Source organism: Rhinoderma darwinii, chromosome 7, assembly GCF_050947455.1.
Source record: "Rhinoderma darwinii isolate aRhiDar2 chromosome 7, aRhiDar2.hap1, whole genome shotgun sequence".
In the NCBI taxonomy this organism is placed as follows: domain Eukaryota; kingdom Metazoa; phylum Chordata; class Amphibia; order Anura; family Rhinodermatidae; genus Rhinoderma; species Rhinoderma darwinii.
The window spans coordinates 38,406,551-38,431,132 of NC_134693.1; the positions used below are offsets into that span (position 1 = coordinate 38,406,551).

The window sequence follows — 24,582 nt, forward strand, 5'->3', positions numbered from 1 at the left end:
GCAGGGACTCCTAGCGTCGTACATAAGTATGATGCTAGGAGCCCGGCTCCCTGCACTGAGTTCGGTCCGGGACTTGCGGCCGAAATACGTCCGTCAATTACGGACGTAATTAGTGTGTGTGCACATACCCTTACTTGTAGTGGCGTTTATAATTCATTAATAATTATATAACCATCCAACCAGATCAGTATCAGAACTCCTGCTGTGCACACTCCCGGGCGGCAGGTGGCGCTGCTCCACGCTGACATCCTCATACAATAATAATGCAGCAGTAAGGCGCACATGTCGCGGCGGTGCCCGGGGCTGGCAGTGAACGAGCGTGGGCCGGGGATGAGTCACGGTTACACAGCACTTCTCGTATAGAGCTGGACGGGTGCCGAGTCATCGTGGTGCTGCAACCTTATAATAGCAGAGAGCACAGGCGGGGCTCCGCACTCTTCACGGCGGATAAGGAGACGCTCACACCGGTATCGTTACACACTCATCGCACACACTCTGGACATGGGCACCGACAGCGGCGCAGCCAGGACCCTGCTGGACAGGGCGGGCATCCTCCACCTGCACACCGGCAACCTGATGAACTGGGGGCGGCTGAAGAAGAAATGTGCTGTCACCCCCAGCGAGGAGGTGGGTTATACACAGTGCAACTGGCTGCACTCACCTGTGCGTTATACAGTCCTGCGCCGCTCTTCTATAGTTGTAAAACTACAAATCCCAGCAATCCCTGGCAACCTGCATCTTTTCGGGCATGCTGGGACTTGTAGTTTTTAACAGGGGAAATGCATTTGTTACATCGGCAATTGTATTAATGTAAATATAATATATGAGTGAAATGGACATGTTTCTCAACTGGATACTTTTTGGATACGTGTAAATGATAAATTCATGTAATCCAGTCACTCCTACTAATCAGGGCTTTGAGGTGGGTGCTGAATGCTAGAGACCCTGTCTTCTCCCTGTGCCGTCTTTATTTTGATTGCCACAGCGTCGTTTCTGGGACACCTGACGTGCCACTTCACAAGCAAAAAAGGTCAAAGCTGTCAGTGGGTGACCTAGGAATAGGCCGTTTTACCAAAGTACTGATGTCATTGACTTGCATATGAATACAGATGCACATGTATCTGTATACCCAGAACGGTGTACACTGTAATAGGTTGTATGTCTAGTGAAGAGTTACTAGATATACAGGGTGAGGAGAGAACTAAGGCCTCACACGTGCTCTTGTTTATCATAGTTATGTAGTTTAAAGGGTCAAACATGAGATAAGCCCGTACTGTATAATGTGGATGACGCCATCTGTCGTTAAACACGTGCACGCCTCTGGATATATTCTTACCCACCCCCATTCTCAGAGCAGTAATATTTGGTAAGGATATACATTTCCTTTCCTTTTTTCCTAGCACGCCGCTTATGTCCACTTCCTGTAATGTGTCCCAGGGCTTGTTCATTTGGTGTGTGGTAGATTGGAATTAGGCTACATTCACACGACCGTGAAAAAAAAATGGCCATTGAAAACTGATCAACTGTTTTTCATGGCCATTTTTCATCAGTGTGTGTCCAAAATTTTATCTGTTTCCAGTCCGTCTGTCCATTTTTAATGGTCGTTTTGTCATCCGTTTTTCATGGCCATTAGAAAAAAGGATGGATTTCATTTGTCAGGTTTTTTTTGTCCCAACCCCCTGAAAACACCACCGTGTCCATGTAGCTTAGTGCCACAGTGCCCACTGTAGATAATGCACACATAGGGCCAGTGCACACAGTGCCCACATATAAAGTACCAGTGCCCACATAGTGCCACAGTGTCCCCGGTAGATAGCGCCATAGTGTCCTCAGTGACGTCAGGAGAGCGGAATCCCCTGCCAGAGCGGACCAGGGATTCCGCTCCAGGAGTAACCCCTTGACGTCACTGTCCATACATGGAGATTGACGCCGGGGGCTTCTCCAGGAGATGAATCCCTGGTCCGCTCTGGCAGGGTCTGGCCGTCAGGGATTTAGCTCTTACAGGGAGCTACGTGGTGTTATCTATGGGGAATGGGGGGTTGCTATCTTCAGGCAGAGGGAAGCTATCTACATGGAGGGGTGCTATCTACAAGAATGGAGTCCCTGGCCAGAGATCTTGCAGTGCTCTGGCCGGGGATTCCATTGTTGAAAGCCTAACAACACTGTCCTTATGTTATCCTCAAAGTAGCGCTGTGTGCGGGGAGTCCTCGGCCAGGATCGGTTTTTACCGGCCGTTAAAAGGATTGTTTCCTAAAAAACGGCTGTTTAAAAACTGATCCATTGACTTCTATAGGAGCCGTCTGACCATTAAAACGGACAAAAATAGAACATGTCCTATTTTTTGACGGCCAATATTCACAGGCCGTTAAAAAAACAGCCATGTGAATACACCCATAGAACCTCATCGTTCAGAAAACGGCCATCTGACGGCCGTTAGAAAAACAGCCGTTACATATATACTATTGTGTGAATGTAGCCTTCAACTTCATTTACATGACAGTGGAAAAAATGGCTGATAAACTGTCAGTTTTTCATGGCCGTTTTACATCAGTGTGTCTCCAAATTTTCATCCATTTTAAGTCCATCTGTTTTTTTATGGACATTTGCCATCCGTTTTTCTCGGCTGTTAAAAAAAATAAAATACAAAAATAAAAATCTGATGGGTTTCATGTCAGGGATTTTTTTTGTCCCATCCCCCTCACCACAGTGCCCCTGTAGATGGTGCCACACACAGTGCCCATGTAAATTCTGCCACAGTGTCCCCTGTAGGTAGTACCACACCCCCTGTAGATAGCGCCCTTGGAGCTCTCTCTAGAAGTGGAATCCCCGGCCAGAGTGTCGGCAACGCTCTGGCCGGGGATTCCACTCCTGGAGATCCAGCTGACGTCACTCTTCATATATGGACAGTGATGTCAAGGGCTTTCCCAAGACAGGAGTCCTTGGCCAGAGAGCTTGCAATTCTCTGGTTGTGGACTCCATAGTTGAAAGCCCTGACTCTACTGTCCATATATGGACAGTGACGTGCAGGGCTTTTCCCGGGGAGTCCTCTTGTGAGGGGAAAGACTCAGTTTTTAACGGCCGTCGCAAGTATTGATTTTTGAACGGCTGTTTAAAAATGGATCCATTGACTTCTATGTGAGGCGTCGTGCAATGAAAACGGCCATAAATAAACATGTTCTATTTTTTTGACGGCCAGTATTCTCAACCCGTTGAAAAACCGGCTGTGTAAAAACACCCATAGAATTCCACTGTTCTGAAAACGGCTGTATGAAAGAAAAAAAATGGCCATCACGTGGCCATTTTTCACTGTCGTGTGAATGTAGCCTTACTGGCTTTGCCACTTTTGAAATGTACACAATGGCCCTAGCCGCTCACATGTCTTCACAATGTCACTTCACTTATTTTCTGTATAGCCTGCCTGAAGCAAGAACGTGAGACTTAAAGGGGTTTTCTCACAATCACAGCATATAGAGGGGGGGTCATCTGCTTGGGACCCCCCATTTATGAGCCAGAGCAGAAAACGCTTGCCAAGAAGAGCTCTCATCTGTGTATTACATGGTTGCATAGCTACATTTCTAAATTGTAGGGCAAAGACCAAAACTCGCATTGGATGAGACCAGAGTCTGGCTAGGTGCTGCTTTTCTGACTTTTATGTGGTAGAAGTGAAGTCATAAAATCTATAGGCATCCCAAAAAGACTCTACGTATGTGTTTTTTGTTTGTTTTCTTTTTTTTAGCCCCTGGGTCATTGATTCATGTGAGACCTGATCTAAAACTGTCAGTAATGTTGTGTGCTCCGATCTAGAACTTGCAAAACCAAGGCCCTGCTCCAGAACCCCCACTGATCAGTAGGGTGTGCAGGGCTTTCACTCAGGGGAGCTGATGATGGGCCACTGTAATGCATTCTATGTGCCATCTTTGTTAGAGAGAAGCAGATCGCCAGCTGACGGGGCACGTCTCTGAGTACCTCAGCCTCTTTAGTGATTAGGAGGAGGACACTAACCCCCCCCACCCATCAATTGCCTGTCGTGAGAAGTTAGTCTTTACACTTTTAAATATTAATACGGATGTCTTCTACTACTGCACAGTGTACTGTACAAGGTCATGTAATTACTTTCACTTTTTCGATGTTTCCCTGTCAGGATGACTTGCTGCTTAAAGAGGCTCTGTCACCAGATTTTGCAACCCCTAACTGCTATTGCAGCAGATCGGCGCTGCAATGTAGATTACAGTAACGTTTTTATTTTTAAAAAAACGAGCATTTTTGGCCAAGTTATGACCATTTTTGTATTTATGCAAATGAGGCTTGCAAAAGTCCAAGTGGTTTAAAGTAAAAGTCCAACTGGGCGTGTATTATGTGCGTACATCGGGGCGTTTTTATTAGCTGGGCGTTCTGACGAGAAGTATCATCCACTTCTCTTCAGAACGCCCAGCTTCTGGCAGTGCAGACACAGCGTGTTCTCGAGAGATCACGCTGTGACGTCACTCACTTCCTGCCCCAGGTCCTGCATCGTGTCGGACACATCGGCACCAGAGGCTACAGTTGATTCTGCAGCAGCATCGGCGTTTGCAGGTAAGTCGATGTAGCTACTTACCTGCAAACGCCGATGCTGCTGCAGAATCAACTGTAGCCTCTGGTGCCGATGTGGCCGACACGATGCAGGACCTGGGACAGGAAGTGAGTGACGTCACAGCGTGATCTCTCGAGAACACGCTGTGTGTCTGCACTGCCAGAAGCTGGGCGTTCTGAAGAGAAGTGGATGATACTTCTCGTCAGAACGCCCAGCTAGTAAAAGTAGTAAAAACGCCCCGATGTACGCACATAATACACGCCCAGTTGTACTTTTACTTTTCAACACGCCCAGTTGTACTTTTGCAAGCCTCATTTGCATAAATACAAAAATGGTCATAACTTGGCCAAAAATGCTCGTTTTTTTAAAAATAAAAACGTTACTGTAATCTCCATTGCAGCGCCGATCTGTTGCAATAGCAGATAGGGGTTGCAAAATCTGGTGACAGAGCCTCTTTAAATAAATGGCCATGGACTGCTGCTAGCAGCTCTCTGCTATGACTCATTGAGGGGTGGGGGGGGGGGTCTAAAGTCTCGTCATCCCCCTCTGACATCATGATGGTACAATCCCTATTAAAGGTCAATCCCAATACACCTGATTTCACTACTTCAGCAATTTCATCGGGTCAGAGAGCTTTTCCTGAAATTTTAATGGCTATTACTTCAGGGCATCCAATCATGTGATATGTACTGTTTCATATATATATATTTACTATTTTGCCCTTCAATATATAAATATCAAAAAGTCCATCTCTCCACTGTAGTTTTATTGAACGCAGCGTCGCCTTCATGCCAAAATGGCGCAGATGTGAATTCATCCTTAGGCTCTGTAAAATTAGATATTTGCCTATTCTCAGAAAACCGCTGAAAGTGTCGTAGCCAAGTCAGGTTAAACTTGATGGACTTTTTACAACCCCGCAACTGTTACTATATTTACCCTTTTCCACTACATAGTGTGGAAATTAAAAACAATCACATTATTTTACTCTTCTGATTCCTTATTTGAAGTACAATACTAAAAATAACTTATCAGCCATATGACTGCATACACACATTGAATGTCTTTTCATTTCCCTATAGCATGAGTGCAAAAGTTAAATGGATTATTCCATGAAACATTTTCACACTAAAAGTCCAGAAACGCCTGAATAGATTTTTTTAAAAGTAATTTGCAGTGTTATTTACATATAAAAAAACAGTATCACTTTCCTTTCCCCTCTGATACCTGACAATATAGTCCCTATTTACTTTTTCTGCAGATAGGTAACATGGCATACAGATTAGTGAAACTATATACTGTGTGACATCTAGTGCAGGGTTCATATCTACTGTCAGGATGCAGAACAGTATAGCCCTAACAATCCGAGATGGCGTTTCCTAAGCTATACTTCCCTGCTACTTCAGAGGCTCTGCTCCTTCCCTGACAAGCAGGGCAGATAACGATTTCTATTGGCTGCACTGCAGTAAGCAGAGGATTACTATGTAGAGACCTGTCTATGGGCAGAGTGAGCATGTGTGTCCACCAGTACTCAGCTCATTAAGTGGACGTACACTGCTATACACTTTGAAAACCAGGTGGCGCCATTCTATGTAAGTAACTGTCATAGCTCATCACTGTGTTTTTACAGCATGTAAATGGTAAACATTGTTTATTTTTTACGTATACAATTAAAACATTTAATGATAGAACATCTCCATTGACAGACAATAGTTGGAGAGTTGTTCTAAAGAAAGGAAGTGGCACAATCTAAAAATGTAGCCCTCGGACCAGAAAACAAAAGGGAAAACTTACACAGAGGGATTCAAAGAACAAAGAGGGAATTAATGTGTCATCTTCTCTTTACAGATATTTTTTTTAACATACTTCTAATAAGATATATTTTTTTTACTAACTATTTGAAATACATTCTTTTGCTGAATGAAGGGTGGGGTGCAAGCATTGCCAGATCAGAGCTAGCGTCTTTTTTTTAAAGGTGGCATAGGCTTTGTGTAGCTCTAAAGCCACGTCCACTTTCTCTGACAGTCAAACGTTTTGGAAAAAGGAACACGGGCTTCATAAATATACTAAGTCCTGAACGCCATATTTTTCAAAGTATTGTATGCCGCCTCGTACTGAGCATGTGAACACTTATGAATGGAGATTGTAGTATGATTGGGCTTGGCCTCCGGTATAGACGGGATGAGTCACTCTTAGTATGAGCTTTTGGCAACAGACAAGTTCCGTGTTTACCAATCAAAAGAGGAAGGAAAATGTGCAGTCATGATGAATTTGTAGTCTCTTACACAACAGTACAACCTTTACTATACAACATAGGTGGAAATAATGGGCTGATTTTGGAATGCAAATATCGTAATGAGCCTGTGTTTCAGCAGGACTGGCCGATTTAATGAGCATGGGGGGGGGTCTTCCAGGCCTGTTGGATTTCAATATGCCTGATCCTTTGTTCCCCTCCCCCTATTGAAAACACTTGCACACTTAGCCAAGCCAAGTGTGTATGAGGCAGTCGGGAGGAATAGCTGTTGGTTAAGAGCAGCTTAAAGTACATGGCCACCTTTTTAAAGGGGCTGTCTAGGCATGGGGCGATTTTTCATACTGATGACCTATCCACAGGTATATGATCGGTGGGGGTCCGACACCCGAACGGCTACCTCCGGCACGAAGTTATGCGGTGGTCGATGCCGGAAGCAGATGGTTCCAGTCACATTATAGCGGCCGCAGTGTATGGAACACTATAACCTATCTTGTGGGTAGGTCATCAGTATGAAAGACCGCCCCAACCCCTTTTTGAGTATGTAAAAAAACAAAACAAAAAAAACAACCAGTTATATTTAATCTATATCTGTCCCTGCTCTTGCCAAAAGTAGTACTGCTCATTTATCTGGCTGTTAAAAATAGTGGTTATAATAGACCCTTGCCAAAAATAATCTGTTCGAGATCCTTATTCTCTGTGTTTGATCAGTACAAAAGAATGTGACAGAATCCATGTTTACAGTCGTGGACAAAATTGTTGGTGCCCTTCCGTTAAAAGAAAAACTCACAATGGTAACTGAAATAGACGAAAGTAGTAAATACATTTTAGTTTACTGAAAATCAACTAATGTAAATCAGATATTGCTTTTGAATTGTGGTTCAACAGAAATTTTTGGAAAACAGACTAATGAAACTGGCCTTGACAAAAATGATGGTACCCCTAGAAAAGATAGACAATAATTTGACCATAGGGACATGTTAGACTAAGGGTATGTTGACGCAGAACGCCTCCAAACATCTGCCCATTGATTTCAATGGGCAAAACTGCGTTCTGTTCCAATGGGCTGTTTTTTTTTTTTTACGCAGCCGTTTTGAAAAAAGTCTGAAAATCAGGAGCTGTTTTCCTTTGAAAATAGCGCAGTATTTTCAGACATGTTTGTGTGTGAACATACCCTTAGGGGTGTCCTGTAATTGATTACAAATTTGAAGATACCTGTGGTGCCAGTCAGTTTGCCTATTTGAGGGGTGAAAAGTAATCGCTGTGCTGTTTGGTATCATGGTGTGTACCACACTGAACATGGACCAAAGAAAGCTAAGGAGAGAGTTGTCTCAGGAGATTAGAAAGAAAATGATAGACAAACATCGTAAAGGCTATAAGACCATCTCCAAACGGCTTGATGTTCCGGTTACTACAGTTGCACATATTATTCAGAAGTTTAAGGTCTATGGGACTGTAGCCAACCTCCTGGACGTGGCTGCAATTGAAAAATTGACAAATTGTAGAGACGGATAATTCGAATGGTTGCCAAAGAGATTGGGGTGAACTCCAAGGTCAAGGTACATCAGTGTTAGATCGCACCATCCGTCGCTGTCTTTGCCAAAGTAGACTTAATGGAAGACGACCGAGGAGGAAACCACTGTTGAAAGCAAATCGTAAAGTGAGACTGGAATTTGCCAAAATGCATATTGACAAGCGACAAAGCTTCTGGGAGAATGTCCGCTGGACAGATGAGACAAAACCGGAGCTTTTTTTTTTTTCCAGCAAGTCGCATCAGCTCTCTGTTCACAGATGCAAAAATGAAGTATACAAAGAGAACATTTTACCTACTGTGAAACATGGAAGAGGCTCGGTTATGCTTGGGGGCTGCTTTGCTGCTTCTGGCACAGAGTGTCTTGAATCTGTGCATTGTAAAATGAAATCTCAAGGCATTCTGGGGGGAAATGTGCTGCCCAGTGTCAGAAAGCTTGGTCTCAGTCGCAGGTCATGGGCCCTCCAACAGGATTATGACCCAAAACACAGCTAAAAACACCCAAGAATGGCTGAGAGCAAAGCATTGGACTATTCTGAAGTGGCCTTCTAAGAGCCCTGATATAAATCCTATTAATTATCTGTGGAAGGGGCTGAAACATGCAGTCTGGAGAAGGCAGCCTTCAAACCTGAGACAGCTGGAGCAGTGTCCTCACGAGATCACGCTTGCTGTCATTAAGTCCCATACAAACATTACCGAAGTGTTGGGATTGTGAATAGACATCGCTTCCTGGCTGGTAGTGATGTCTATTCACTCTCAAGACACTTCAGTAACGTTAATGCGGGAGTAAGTGACAGCACATCATGATCTAGCAAGATCACTATGTGCTGAGTACATGAATGGAGAGAAGTGTATGACGCTGATTGGTCAGCATCATACACTATTCTCTTTACAACACCCACTTGGTCAAAAGCTAAAAAACGCCCAGTTGGGCATAAATCTAAAATAGGTCATAACTCCATCAAAATTGATCAGTTTTCTAAAAAAAAAAAACAACACTGCTGTAATCTAGATTACAGCGCTGATCACATTATGTAGAAGATAGCGCACTTATAATGTGGGGACAGAGCCTCTAAGTATTTGGAGTGTAGAAGGAAGCCAGAGCTTCCCGGAGGAGACTTTTGTAAGGACAGGGAGAGTTAAACTCCTTGCAGATATTTCCCTGGTCAGATTCATATCCATGACCCTAATTTTGACAGGTAACAATGCTAACCACTGAACCTTTGTGCTGCCCTATTTAACACTAGAAGGGTCGTCCCTTTATTCACAGGTTAATGGTTAATCCACACACCCATCTGGCGTCCACATTAAAGTACTTTGACACTCGTGGTTCCAGGTCAGTGGCATACTGTCACTTGACATCCCAAGCTTGGAAAAAGTTACGTAAAAGTCTCCAAACGAGTATACCATGCTTGTGTGGTAAGCTGTAGGAAAATTCCATGTAGATCACTGATTATGGTAAATACCCAATAATGGGAGTTTCTGTCCTGATCTCTACAGAGAAGCACATGAACTGAGTGTAGAAATATTGGGACTTTACTATGTAATCCTACCTCAGCAGGACCACTGCACTTCTTGGTAGCGTATGTTTTTTATTTTTTTTATTTATTATCTCTTTCTTTATAAAGGCCCAGCATCATTTGGTTATTGATATTTAATAATGCATAGATTTTTACTTTAATTATTTTTTTTACCAGTTTTATGGGTTTTGGAAAACCAGTTTATCCTTGAGGGCTTGTCCACACCAGTTATTTTCTTTAGCGTTCTATACGGTTTGTTTTTATTAGATAGCACACTGACCCATTAATTTATATGGGGCTATTCCTGACAGATTTTGCGCATCTGTCTTGCCCATTCTATTAAATGGTTTGTTTAAAAGAACGGACCGCACCTGGAAGCCATCCATGTGTGGTCCGTGTTTTGCAGGTCCGTTTTTGCGACTGTTTAAAGGGACCTGGATGTGTGCGTGAGGCCTTATGTAATGGAGGAATACAGAAAGTGTAGACACGCATTATACATAGAATAGGAATAGTGCGATTATACAACCATACATTGCTGCATTCGTACTGCAAAGCATTAACTGAGCGGGAAAATACACAAGATCATAAAATATAGCCCAATTGTGTACAGAGAGGTAAAAAGATGTGAAGATGGCGTTTGTAGTCTCTGTGAATACATGATGATGCAATAAAAAGCTGCACGACTTGAATGTGACCTAGTGGTTAGACCTGGTAGGACTGCATCACTCACACCAATCTTTTCCATATGATCTGTCAGGGTATATGGATAGAGGGTGGTCCCCCATTTGGGAACCTATTCCATGAGGATTAGTGGAGCGCTGCTAAGTACTGTATCGGCAGTTCCTGCTCCGGTGTACCCAGGCAGTCTCTGTATTTATTACAACCCTTTATTTAATACTTGCCCTGCAGTCACCAGAGGTCTTAGAAGCCAGACCCTCACCGATCACTACGTGAGTGTTGTACTCAGTTTCTTTTTGAAAGTCGTATACAACGCCACAACCAATGACTGTTAATGACATGTTTCAATATTGTAATCAATATATTTTTTTTTTTCTTTTTCAGTTGGGTGATTGTATAAGGACAACTCTAAATGAATGGAGCTTGAAAGTTAGTCCTGAACTTGTGCAGGTAATTATTTCTGGTGTTTAATACCTCAGAATAAATAAGAAAAATGTATAGAATTTCTCATTTTAACTCTGCAGTATCTGTATAAACTGAAGTGATGTGTGACCTGAGCCCAAAGGGACCAGAGAGAAGAAGTCAACACTTTTTTTTTTTTTTCATGTTTTACCTATTAAAATATTACAAAATGCACTAATTTTGACATGTAGTGAGTGAAAAGGATGACCGCGCAGTATAAGTTTACCTGAAAGGTGTACATTATATATTCCCAGAGTGCCCTGATCCTTTTAGGTTCTCAAATAGTTAACATCTGTACTAGACCTTATGGTTCATACATAAAGAGCTTTTCTGATAACAGTTATAGTGTTTGTATGTTTTTTGTTTTTTTTTTTTTGTTTTTTTTAAATTAATCTATATTTTGTGAGTACTTTTTCATACAGATATTTATTTTTTTTTCTGGCAATTTTGTAAAACAGCAGAGTTTTTAGTAACTTTTTTCATTTGTGTCATTTTGTACATTCTTTTTTTATTTTTTTATTGCGTATTTGAAGTCCCATAGAGAAGCCTATGGGAAAAACGCCATATCCAGAGAATACTGCGTTTGGTGAATAAATCACCACTGACCTAAAATTGCCTCAAATGCTACAAACCAAAACGTACTTGTATGTAGTGCTTTTGATATTTTACTACAGACTTTAATGCAACATTTGGCTGCACTAAAACACGCATATCAAAATCGCCACAAAAATGCTGTGTGAATCCAGCTGAAAAGCACTGTGCTCTGTTTGCTGTTACAGTATGGTTTCTACAATGTAGCAGCTCTTGACTGTTACCTCCATAACCAGTTTGTTTTTGTTTTTTATTCTTTCCCCACACCATGTCACTGGCCAGAGTAGGAAAGCTTTTGACTAGCGTTTCTCTAATCACCGTATTTTTCTTAATTTACTAACTAGTGAGGTTATGATTGGTTAAAATGTGTTATATTCTTTAGTCCTAGACCTCCGTTTTAAGTGTACGTACGTGCCTGAGCTTGATGACCTGGTCACATTCACTGTAGTTGAAACCTTGCTGTTTGACCAGTTAATCATTACATTGAAGATTAATATCTCTACAAGTCAATTACATATTGGCGTGCGTGTGCGTGTGTGCGTGTGTGCGTGTGTGCGTGTGTGCGTGTGTGCGTGTGTGCGTGTGTGTGTGTGTGTGTGTGTGTAATCCTTCTCTCCCTTTATCTGTATTTTATACCTGTTTGTAGTACTGGAAGCAGCAGCTTGTTGTATCATTTCATCTCTGTAGTACAGGTTTACAGACACACACCTTTGCTTCAATCCAAATAAAAATGCTCAGTCATAGTGATGGTGACCAATTCTTCAGGTCTGGTGAAAGTGCTATGGGAATGATCTTTCCTGTGAAAAAAATATATTTATATAAGTAAAATATCACTATATATGTATCTCAAAAATAGGCAAAGAAGCAGCACTCCAAAAAACGAAAGATTTATTCACCAAAGGCCACAATGTTTCACCCTCTCTGAAGACTTATTTTTTTTATTTTATTTTTAAAAAAAGCCCTCAGATGTTTGGTAAATATATCTCTTGTTTTTTGGAGTTCTGCTGCTTTGCCTATTTTTGTCCATGATTGTGACGAAAAGGGTCGTTCCTCTGAAGCTTGCACCAACTGGGATTGTCTTCATATCATGTTGTGCCTCTCCACATCATTCATACAATCTGAACATATTTATTGTGCCTCCCTTGTATAAGAAAATACCGAGGAACTCTTTTACATAGACGGGACCACTTGAGCGCTGATATCAGGAGTGCCATAAAAAATAGCCCCATCAGATCGCTGAAATAAGGAATGTGACTGCATAAGGTATTATAGGAGTGATCTTACCCCTCTGAACTACTTGGAGATATTGGCTGAAGTCACGCTGATGGCGGGTAGTTAGAAGTACAACTTCACTTTTGGGATTACTTTCTTGAATCTTGGTTCAGCCATGGGAATTGCAGATACATAAACTGCTCCATCTGCCAAGAAGACGGGTCTTTAGCCTGGTTAAATATACAATAAACAACAATACATGATATCAAAAGATATATATATATATATAAAAATAGGTCACATTCGAAGAGCAGCATCAGAGAGGTATAGATGTAATCATACCCAACGGTAAACAGAACAACCCATTAAGTCTATATATATTTTGTTATTTATCTTTATGTGAATTTAGAGTGTTTATGAATTTTTGTATATATTTATTTTTATTTTGTATATCCTATATTCATTTTTTGTTTGTTATGGCCATATATACTCTTGTATTGATTTAATGAATTCCTCTCTATATATACAATCTAGCTGAATACTGTTTTTATACTGTGGGATTTTGTATTGCTGTTCAGTGCTCCACTTACTCTTTCTCGCCTGTGTGCTTTATGCACGGACGCTTAATCGCGCATGCGCTGAGAGCACTGTATTCCGTAGTGCCTCAATGTTTGTTCGCATCACCTTGGTGATGAGCGTCTGACGTCATTTGACGGGACGCTCTGCGACCATGCAGATACACAGCATTCCCGGCAATGCGGTGCTCGTCATCATGGGTATTACGTGCTGATTTGTAGATCACTCACAGGTGAGAAACATTTTGTGTTTCCAGCATTCTTATTTAAACCCCTGACACTTTAGTATAGTCCGCCTCATGACGAAGCCAGTCTCAGGCGAAGCGCGCGCCTAGGCGGTTTTCTGTGCCACATCTATTTGACGTGTCCATTTCCCTCCACCATGTCTATAGGTATGGTTCTCTATCATCTTTTTGTGTTATACTCTAACCTATATTGATACTATTATATCTAGGTCTGTATTTTACATGTATTCACCATTTATTTTTGCGTACCTATAGCTTTACAATTGGGCATTGGGCCCTTGTCTTTTATAGCAACATATGTTTTGCATTACAGGGTGGTTTAGGATATGGTACAGTCTGTCTTAGATGGGTTTTTCTGTTTACCCTTGGGTATGATTACATCTATACCTCTCTGATGCTGCTCTTCAAATGTGACCTATTTTATTCTATATATATCTTTTTAATATTCTGTATTATTGTTATGTATTAATAAAGATTTATACTTTTTGATACGTGTCAGCTACATATTTACATATTCATATTTGGGTGCTATGTCCCCTATGTTTTTTGGTTGTTCTACATGTTAGTGGGGACTCCCGTGCTCTTCTGTTTTGAGGTTGCTTTTTAGCTTTACTAAATATGAATATAGCCTGGTAATGTTTTTATCCACACTGCTGATCGCTGGGGTCCCAGTGGTGGGATATCCTGTGATTGGCTCATCCCTTCTAACAAAAAGTGGTGGCCCAAATTTGACACCACTTTTTAAGACTTTTTTTTTTTTTTTTTTGCTCTCTCGGCTACTAAAAATATGTGGATTAAAGCGGAATGTGAAGAAGGTTTTCTTATCACGGATATGAAGTTGTCAGAGACTGGCACTGCTGGCTTTAATATCTAGTATGTAGAAGGGCATTGTCTGAGTCCAGACAGTTATTTTAACCTAGGCGGTCAGACTTTGTTATCTAATAGAAATTTGTACAGTCAATTCAATACTGCATGGTTTTCCCAGTGTATTAGTAGTTGGATACTATCTATATATACAATATGTAGAGATGGAAAGAAAGCGCAATTATGCACATACTTTACTTTTCTTGACTTATCTCCTTCTGAGTTACAGCAGGTCTTATACCCCATTTTTGTCCAGGGCTGCATTCACAATTCGGCATGCCTCTCCGCTCCCTAGTTGATCCCTGCTGTTTCAGTGCAAATTATATGATACTAGAAAAAGTACCCGGCACTACCCAGGAGTAACGTTTCTGTCTGTGTGTGTGTGTGTGTTCGTTGGATTTGTTCCAAGGGTGCCCAGGAGAACAATCCATGCTCTTGGTTTACGGGGAAATAGCTAGTAGTACTATATACCCCTGCAATTACACACTGTTCATTTCAATTTGATCTTCCTAAATACCTAACCGCTAAACTGGTAGGAAATGGAGTGATAAGACTATGACACAGCCTGTTGATTAACAACATTGGCAGTTTTATTACCAGTTGCCCATAGACTATGGTTGGATCATAATTGAAAACCGCATCATGCATGAAAGCCCACTCATTCGCACGCTAAACATCATGATGTGCTCTATCAGCTTGCTTTCTGGCCACGGTTCGGGCTCGCGTTTCTGCGCTTCAGAGAGCTACCTGTCTGATCTGTTGCTGAGGAAGCCGGGGCTGAGTTTGCTGAGGAGTTTCAGCAGCTCGAGCAGCAGTATGGTGCATTTGATAAGCTTGCAGTTGGGCAAGAGGAGTCTCTGTAGCTAGTAATGCAGCTTTCCTCCTGGCCATTATTAGTCTGGTTGCTATGGGTAACTGCTCCCCTGTACCTTCCCATCTAGGATTATCTTACAAAGTTCATGACCTGCTTCCAGATAAAAACAACTTTACTATAAAAGCGAATGTTTGTATTCGCTTTTATAGTATTGGATCATGATCATGTGATAATGGCTGATAACCGAGAACAGCAAGGTCAGGACATTTACGAAACCCTTCCTGAACACCCGATGTACCTATGTGCCAAATTTGGGGTCCAATGTTTCAGGTGCTTGGATGCTTATAGGGGACAGACATTAACTTTTATAAAATATTATAGTAGTTACGTACGTATGTGTGTGTGTGTGTGTGTGTGTGTGTGTGTAAAGTTCATTTTCTACTGATATGAAGCCAACATATCCAGTAAAGTCTAAGTGCAGGGTTCCTTTTTGGAGGCATGACTGGTATGAAAGTGTTTTAATTCATGAGCATGCTCAAATCCAGTATAGGTACAGTTTGTTTACGTCAAGTAACACGTCGAGTAAAGAAAAATGGCTTGGTTATGGAAACCTGGTCTAAAACTGTGTATATGAGTGAGGCTAAGAATAAAGGACCTGCAAACATCTATTTTCTGATATGGAGGAAAATCCTTGATGTGGAAGCCAGTGGTATCCTATTTGCTTTTGTGTATATGTCGGGAACGGTAGGTCCTAGAGAGAACCCGGTCTAAACCTTCAGAAGCGAGTGATTTACTTATATGCCAAATTTGGTGCAGATTGGTCCAGTCGTTAGGCCGTGCATAAAGAACAGATTATCTATCTAGCCTCATCTAGCCTCCTCTTCTCTAAAGTCCAGCAGTAGTGGGTGCAAGCCCCAGGGAACCGACCAATGTCCCAAATATATAGTTAAAAATTAGGCAGCATTCCAATGATTCAAGTGAAAAAAAGATAGGTAGTTTTATTTCCCTTTATTTCTCAAGAAGAAAGAGCTGAAACGTCGCACAGGGAAATAAAGTACCTATCTCTTGTTCACTTGGGAAAAAAAATAAAAATATATATATATATATATATATAAAATATTCTTGAACGGTCTTCTTTACACCAGGTTCTGTGCAGTAGAACAGAACTCAATCTCCCAGAATTCAGTGGCGTATTTAAGACAGATGCTCATTTTTCGCACATTTATAAAATGTTGTACATAAGGATATTACTTGTCCGGTGCAAATATGAGAGTATATCCATGTGACTTTTTGTTAGAAATAATGTATTATTCTTGTGTAATTTAGGAATCTCCAAATACACTGGATTGTGCCATAACCCAGGCACTGGAAACCATAAACCCTGAAGAAAGAGATGAAATGAAAGTGTCTGGTAAATACATATATATAGTCCTTCTTCTTTTTTTTTTTTATTTTTTTTTTATTTATTTATTTTTTTTATATATGAAAGCAAAGCTAAAACTCCACTTTATTTCTTCCCGTATAAAATATTGATCATGAATACTTTTTATCACACGTTTCTATAATCTAGTAATAAATCTAATTCTACTTGTGGTGTTGTGTGGAGTGGAATACTGATCCAAACACAGTAACTGCTTTGTATTTTAGCTCCTTTTATGTAATGGCATTTAACTAATGCTTTGTTTTTTCTTCTCTTAAAGTAAAGCTATTTATTTTGAGCAATGGCCTTTCATCCATCAGACATGCTGTTGACATGGGTAAGTCATACACGTCTAACTGGTAGAAAAAGTGTTTAATTGGTGAGATGTTCTGAAGTTTTCTTGAAATTACTTTTAAAGTAACTAAACTTTTTTTTAAAAACATCTGACCTGTCAGAAGTTTTTATTGGTGGGGGTCCGAGCACTGGGACCCCCTCCAATCGCTAAAGCGAAGTGGCAGAAGTGCTCGGGTGAGCACTCTGCCACTTCGTTTCTAATCTGCTTTCCACGGAGCTGTGTATAATAGCCTGAGTCTGTACACCGCTTGCTCGTCTTTCCGAGAAAAGCGTATCAAAAACGAATCAGCGCAGCGCTCACCCGAGTGCTTCTGCCGCTTTGTCTTTGCAATCGGTGGGGGTCTTGGTGCTTGGACACCCACCGATCAAAAGTTCTGACCTGTCACTATGACATGTCAACATTTTTATAAAAGTTTAGTTACCCTTTAAGTTTGTTGGTATATAACGAAGGGTACCATTGCGGATAAATCCTGCTGCGAGTGTATCCCTCTTAACTAAACAGAAAATGTAGTGGGATTAAATGACTGATTTGTCATATTTATGTACAGTATATATGCTTACCTTGTGGCAGATCAAATAGATATGCAATAAGTGGAATTACTTTGTTTATAATTCAGAGTATGGGGTGCTTTTTCAACATTTAGGCAGTACATTCCGCCCGAAATATTGTGTTGCAGTTTTTCGAATGGAATTTCTGCTACGGAAGAAAGCGCTTCTACTTACCCCCTCCGTCTTCTCTGCACGTAGTCCGGCCTTCTATGACAACGTTTCATCCCATGTGACTGATGCAGCAAATCACAGGCTGATCAGTCACATGGGATGAAACGTTATCCCAGGAGGCTGGACTGCAGGAAGGAGGAGGGCGTTCTGGGTAAGTATGTGTTTTTTGGGGGGATTTTATTCGCTATGATTACACCGCAAAAGTAGCAACACTTGGCCTTCTGTTGCGGGGTTTGCATCTCCTTTGAGTTCAATGGGGACTACCAGCGGCAGAAAATCTGAATATTTTTTTTTTCTCTTAAGATGTGGGAGATACGGATCTCTATGGATCTGCTACCGCCTCATTAATCATACCCAACCCAGTTTTATGGTATATCCTACACCTTTTAAGTCTTACTGCATACTAAAAATTAATTTCTTTAATGCGGGTGTTGAGTTTCCTTATAGAGGTCCTTCTGTCAGGCACGTTTTTAAGAACAGCGCTGTGTCTGACACAAAAACACCCTGCTTAACTGTCACATGGTTGACTAGTTATTTTCAGATTTCAGTGGCAAACGATGAAATACGGGCTGAGCAGCTCTTATCCAGGATTATATTATCTTGGCATTGTTTTAAAAAAAAAAAAAAAAAAAAAAAAAAAGAGGCCTGACCTCATTTGAACTGGTTTTCTGTAAAGCCCGTAGTGTTCACAGATAGGGTGACGTAAACCACATTGAAAATAAACAGCTATTTGGCAGAACACGACTGGCTCCAGTACTAAAGAGTCAGTGAACACAAGATTAGCAAACATGTGTTGTTCATACTGTATACAAGATCACATTCCATAACCCATAGAGGCCTGCATGCCATTGTGTCCAGAGAACCCCTATGGTCTTGTAACAGGATGCCAAGCATAGTACACTAGGAACATATATACACTGTAATACTTTTATTCCATAGTCAAAAGTAGGAGTCTCGCTAAGCTCGTCCTTGCAGACTTTTATCTGACCCATCCACAGGCTGTCTTTTAATTGATTAAGCGTGTCGGTCCAAGCGCTCCTCGGGTTCTTTTCACAGTGCTTAGCCTTCTAAAGTTCTTCCTAAACCTGATTTAAAATCAAAATTCGGCACACACCAAGCCTTACTTTTACTTCACTATGTTTAAAGGAAATGTGTCCTCAGAAAATGACCTTCTTTTTTTTTTTATTTTTTTTATTTTGGATATATATATTTTTTTATTTTCCTTTTCTGTCAGTATACTAAAAAATAATTTAAAAAAAACCAGACTAAAATCTTGCAGTTTGCACTCCGGCTACTGAGCATCACAATAGTCTGACCCCTCCTGTTCTGTAGAGAGAAATACTCAGAAGTCATCACCGGCTCCTCACATCAAATTTTGGCGCACGGTGTCATGTTTTAAGCCACACCCCTTTGTGCTAGACTACGCCCCTTGTCAAGCGTGTCGAATAAAGGGTCCGAAACGGTTAATAAATGTGGTGCACAGCATGTATGCCAGAATTCTGGCTCCATTTGAATAGTAAATCTGTCCCATTTATGTTTCACTGTCAGGTTTTAATTAGAGAAACCATATAGGTGATACGTTTCCTTTAAACTTTCCTAGATTAAGTTTTTTTCAATTGCTCAATGGGTGTGAACTGTGTTTGTCCTTATCTGACTTTGACATGTTTGCATTTTAATTGAAAGCCAGCATGTGCTTTGTCAATAAAAACAGCAAAGAAATATATGGCCTAACAGAGATTATACGTTTTCACGGATAATTTTTAGTTTATTTTTTTTCTGTTTGAAAACGTGGAAATTTGTAGCACGTTATGTTGCCGTACTCCATACACGTTATATGGTTGGCCGGTTTGGAAAAAAGTTTATCCAAAGCCTCGTTTACAGCTGCGTTCCATTGGTGGGCCCGAATACTAATAACAATAGCGCAGCATTCTATGCTATTTTTGGTAAAACCGCGGGAAACTTGACGAAACCCAATAAAGTGGATAGGTTCTGTCGGCCACCGGTGGTGTCTGTTGTGCAACGGAACCTGCACTTCCAGTTTTTCCATTGTTTTGCCTCTAAAGGAGGAGAACGGAAAGCCGAACGCAGGTGTGAACCCAGCCTAAATTGTATAGTCTCCTTTAGTTGAATCACTGCTTTGTTCTGGTATTGGATTAATCTGTCGACTGTCCGCTGCACTGCTGGATAGTGGATCTATCTTGTCTCAGAATGCCCCAAAAGAGGACGACCTGTGGCCAGGCAAATTTACAGCATAAATTAGCGTCAATTATAGCGCAAATTTTACTTTTTTTGGAGCACGGACCGCCAGAGACGCGCCTAATTTATTAAGAGGTGTGTGTGCCTCTTAATAAATTAGGCACATCTAAATCCAGCGCTCTTTAGATTAAGACTGGGGTATGAAACGCCAGTCTTAATAAATCCCCCCTCCCCCTCTGTACAGTGTTCCTCTAGTGGTCATCCCCTCACCATGTAATTTTGTTTCTCCAGCATGTACCACCCTCGCTGTTGCTCAGTTAGATTCTGTGATCATCGCGCCGCCTCTCTTGGAAGATGGAGTCATTCTTACCTTGGAGCATTTGCAGCCTTACTGGAGAGAGCTGGAAAGCCTTGTACAGGTTAATAAGGTGGTTGCTATAGGAACATCGGATTTAGATAAGCCACTCTTGGAACAGCTTTACCTCTGGGCACAGGTGAGGCTTGGCATCCAGTGCCAGTCACAAGATTTTAGATATTAGATGTGTGTTTTTCTGAGTACATTGTGAGCAAAGTACCGCAATATAATAACACGCAATGTTCGCCCTTTTTGTTAAGCAATCCTTGACGTTCCAGTTCCTGATATTGTCTACCAAAACATGTTGTGCTTTGTGTGTGGGTAGTATATAATTTACTATACAAGTGTAATGTTTTTGTTTTGTTTTTCACTTTGTAGATATTAAATGTTAATGGCATCAACAACCCTGTTGTGTGGAGAATATAGTTACATTTAACCAAAAGGCTTTCTGGTTCTATGTCAATAAAACTTATCCATTGTATAAGGCCTCATGCACACGACCGTATTTTTTCCCACCCGTAAATACGGGTCCGGTGTCACACGTATTCCACCCGTTTTGCACCAGTATTTACGAACCCGTGCCCGTAAATATGGGTCCGGTGTCACACGTATTCCACCCGTATTTACGAGCACGTTTTTGGCGGCAAAATAGCACTGCACTAATCGGCAGCCCCTTCTCTCTATCAGTGCAGGATAGAGAGAAGGGACAGCCTTTTCTGTAATAAAAGTTAAAGAAATTCATACTTACCCGGCCGTTGTCTTGGTGACGCGTCCCTCTCTTCACATCCAGCCCGACATCCCTGGATGACGCGGCAGTCCATGTGACCGCTGCAGCCTGTGATTGACCTGTGATTTGCTGCAGCGGTCACATGGCCTGAAACGTCATCCAGGACGTCGGGCCGGATGTCGAGAGGGACGCGTCACCAAGGCAACGGGCGGGAGACCGGACTGGAGGAAGCAGGAAGTTGTCGGTAAGTATGAAAGTCTTTTTATTTTTATTTTTTACAGGTTTATACTGATCGGTAGTCACTGTCCAGGGTGCTGAAAGAGTTACTGTCGATCAGTTAACTCTTTCAGCACCCTGGACAGTGACTATTTACTGACGTCGCTTAGCAACGCTGCCGTAATGACGGGTGCACACATGTAGCCACCCGTCATTACGAGAGCTCCATAGACTTCTATGGACTGTCCGTGCCGTTATTACGGCCTGAAATAGGACATGTTCTATCTTTTTCAACGGCACGGGCACCTTCCCGTGAGAAAACGGGAAGGCACCCGTCGCCAATAGAAGTCTATGAGCCCGTTATTACGGGTCGTAATTACGACCCGTAATAACGGGAGTTTTTACGGTCGTGTGCATGAGGCCTAAGGAAATGTTATGCAACATTCTAATATATTGCCTGCTTTTATTCATTACCATTTTTCAAAATCTCTTCTTTCATGATGGCGACCTGTGCAAGTTTATATATGGTCAGGATGGCTTTTCACCTCTTAATGTATGTAATATTTATATTCAGTGACCGCAAGCAGTGATCATGGACTGAAAAATGCAAAGTATATTAGAAAGTTGTGTACATTTTTATTATACAGTGTTATAAATCTTAACCTTTCATTTCTATTAAACCGTAGTACATTTTTACAAGTCAAACAGCGCAAACTCCTAAATAAGATCTTCGTATCATCTCCATTTTTGTTGAAGAAAAGTTGAAGCCATGTTATACATTTTTACTTTTTATATCGACCACAAAAAAAAATCACAACATGTATAATAAAATGTGGTTTTCTGCAGGTAAAGCCAAGTAGTAACCAAGTGAATCTCGCATCGTGCTGCATCATGCCTCCAGATCTCACAGCCTTTGCAAAGCAGTTTGACATTCAGTTATTAACACACAGCGATTCCAAAGGTAAGCGTCTGGAATGCTTTTTTTGGGGGGGGAAAGAAATAAACTGATTGACAAACCGTTTAGCCATACATGATAGGCAGCATTCGTTAGCGCCAGTCATTAAAACTTATTTTATCTTTAAATTTATATTCCCCCAAACTGTTCACAAATCGGTTTTATCAAGGCAACCTCTTTGCGTTGAAGCGGTCTTCTGTTGAAGTCTCGCTTCAGAAACCAGATGTTATCCCCGGGTCAGATTTGTTGTGGTGCCCATTTTTGCAAACGTTGGAGAAGGAAGTCCAGTTATATCGGGTGTACTACCGTATGTCCTATGAAACACTCTACTGTGGTTTACACTGACTCCCTCCCATTAGATCTTTCCTTTATCTATTATATCTAATTTTATCTTTGGGAGAGATTTATTAATCTGTACAAACAGTGGAATACATACGTGAGTGGCACCACACGAGACTGGTATAATAATAGGGCAGTATAAGTAAGGAACGTGTAGATAGAATGACGGATATGGCCGACATCACAGACATTTATTTTGGATTTGGTCTGCTGCAGGGGATCTCCATTTATTTCCTGACCTCACTGGATTTTTCTACCTACATTCTGTCTTTTTTTGTTTTACACAGAGATCTTATCTGAAGAAAGTTTTCAAGAAGCTCTTAGAGAAGGCATCCAGGGAGCTCAAGTGGATGGTTGGTCGCCAGAATGGATCTTGCGATATTCTGTCATTGTAAAAACACGTGGGATTATAAAATCTAAAGGCTACATAATACAAGCGAAGAGGAAAGCTCCCCATTAACAAGCTGGGGATCCATAACAAACCACTGACGTTCTCAGACACACACGAACAGTCCTTGGGCGTTTAAAGAAAGAAGACCAAAATTATTCCGGCTCCCAGGCAATACCTGCAGCCAGAATGTTGTTTACAAATTGGAAACTATGGATTAAGGAGAAAAGCGTGAAAAGCAAACCTTTCCACCTTAATCTGACAATTGTTTGACAGGCCATTGTGTTAGAAGTAGTTAGATCACTAGTTGGCTCTGTTTAAATGGCAAAAACAGTCTCTGCATTGTTCTGTGTTTATAAAATAGTGTTTAAAGAGGCTCTGTCACCAGATTATAAATGCTCTGTCTCCTACATAATGTGATTGGCGCTGTAATGTAGATAACAGCAGTGGTTTTTATTTTGAAAAACGATCATTTTTGAGCAAGTTATGAGCAATTTTAGATTTATGGTAATTCGTTTCTTAATAGATAACTGGGCGTGTTTTTACTTTTGACCAACTGGGCATTGTGAAGAGAAGTGTATGAGGCTGACCAATCAGCGTCATCCACTTCTCATTGTTCCAGCCCCGCTTCTTTCACTGCACAATCACACTGCAACAATGGGCGGGAACAATGAGAAGTGTATGACGCTGATTAGTCACTGATTGGTCAGCCTCATACACTTGTCTATTAAGAAACTAATTAGCATAAATCTAAAATTGTTTATAACTTGCTCAAAAATGATTGTTTTTCAAAATAAAAACCACTGTTATCTACATTACAGCGCCAATCACATTATGTAGGCGATAGGGCACTTATAATGTGGGGACAGAGCCTCTTTAATATTTTCAGGTGATGGTTATGTAGTTTTTTGCATTTTTAAAGGGCATTATTATCCCACAAATGATATGATAGATCATTCTGTTTCTACATTACCGGCTGCTGTATTGCATCTTGAACTAAAGCTACCAATAGTCTCGTTTACAATTTGGCATGAAATTATACAAAGAATGTCTTTAAGGACTGTTCCTAGGAATGTCCCCGGCCTGATCTTATGACGGCCATTCAGTCATCAAGTCAGAAGATTTTTCCCTTTCATCTCTTGTTTTCTGATCTTCTAAAAAAAAAAAGACCTTCTCCTTTTGGACTTGTTATTCTGCAGATTTGCATGCATTTTTTTTTCTTTTTAAGGCAAAACCAGAATTAAATCCAGGAGAGCAGACCTTCAAGGCCTTTCTTTATATATGTCTTCTGCTTGGATTCCATTCCTGGTTTTGCTTTAAAAAGTACATGCAAAATCTGCAGCAAATCTACACTGTGTGAACAAGGCCTTCAGGCTGTACAAGGCAGCCCTTATGTGGTTCAGGATAGACCGTGTTTGAGTTTGCATTAATAGATTATAAAGGAAGACCTGAGCAAGGCTTTCATATAATCATATCCACACTGCACTTTGAAGCTGGATTTTATTGTTCTTATCTCCTTACCACTTAGATATGAAAATACTTCCTTTACTAGTTCAGTTTCAGTGATTTTTGTTCTGGCTCAAAATTGATTTATTGCAAGGC

General features: G+C 41.1%; 1 protein-coding gene across 1 annotated transcript; it reads left to right on the plus strand.

Annotated features, from left to right (window-relative positions):
• Positions 1-270: 270 nt before the first annotated feature.
• On the plus strand, positions 271-23,738 carry GCLM (glutamate-cysteine ligase modifier subunit). The gene is made up of 7 exons (XM_075832187.1): positions 271-627; positions 10,932-10,997; positions 16,637-16,721; positions 17,011-17,067; positions 20,292-20,494; positions 22,145-22,259; positions 22,880-23,738. The coding sequence occupies exons 1-7, from the start codon at positions 502-504 to the stop codon at positions 23,050-23,052; spliced, it is 825 nt and encodes a 274-aa protein (XP_075688302.1). The 5' UTR covers positions 271-501; the 3' UTR covers positions 23,053-23,738.
• The last annotated feature ends 844 nt before the right edge of the window (positions 23,739-24,582 follow it).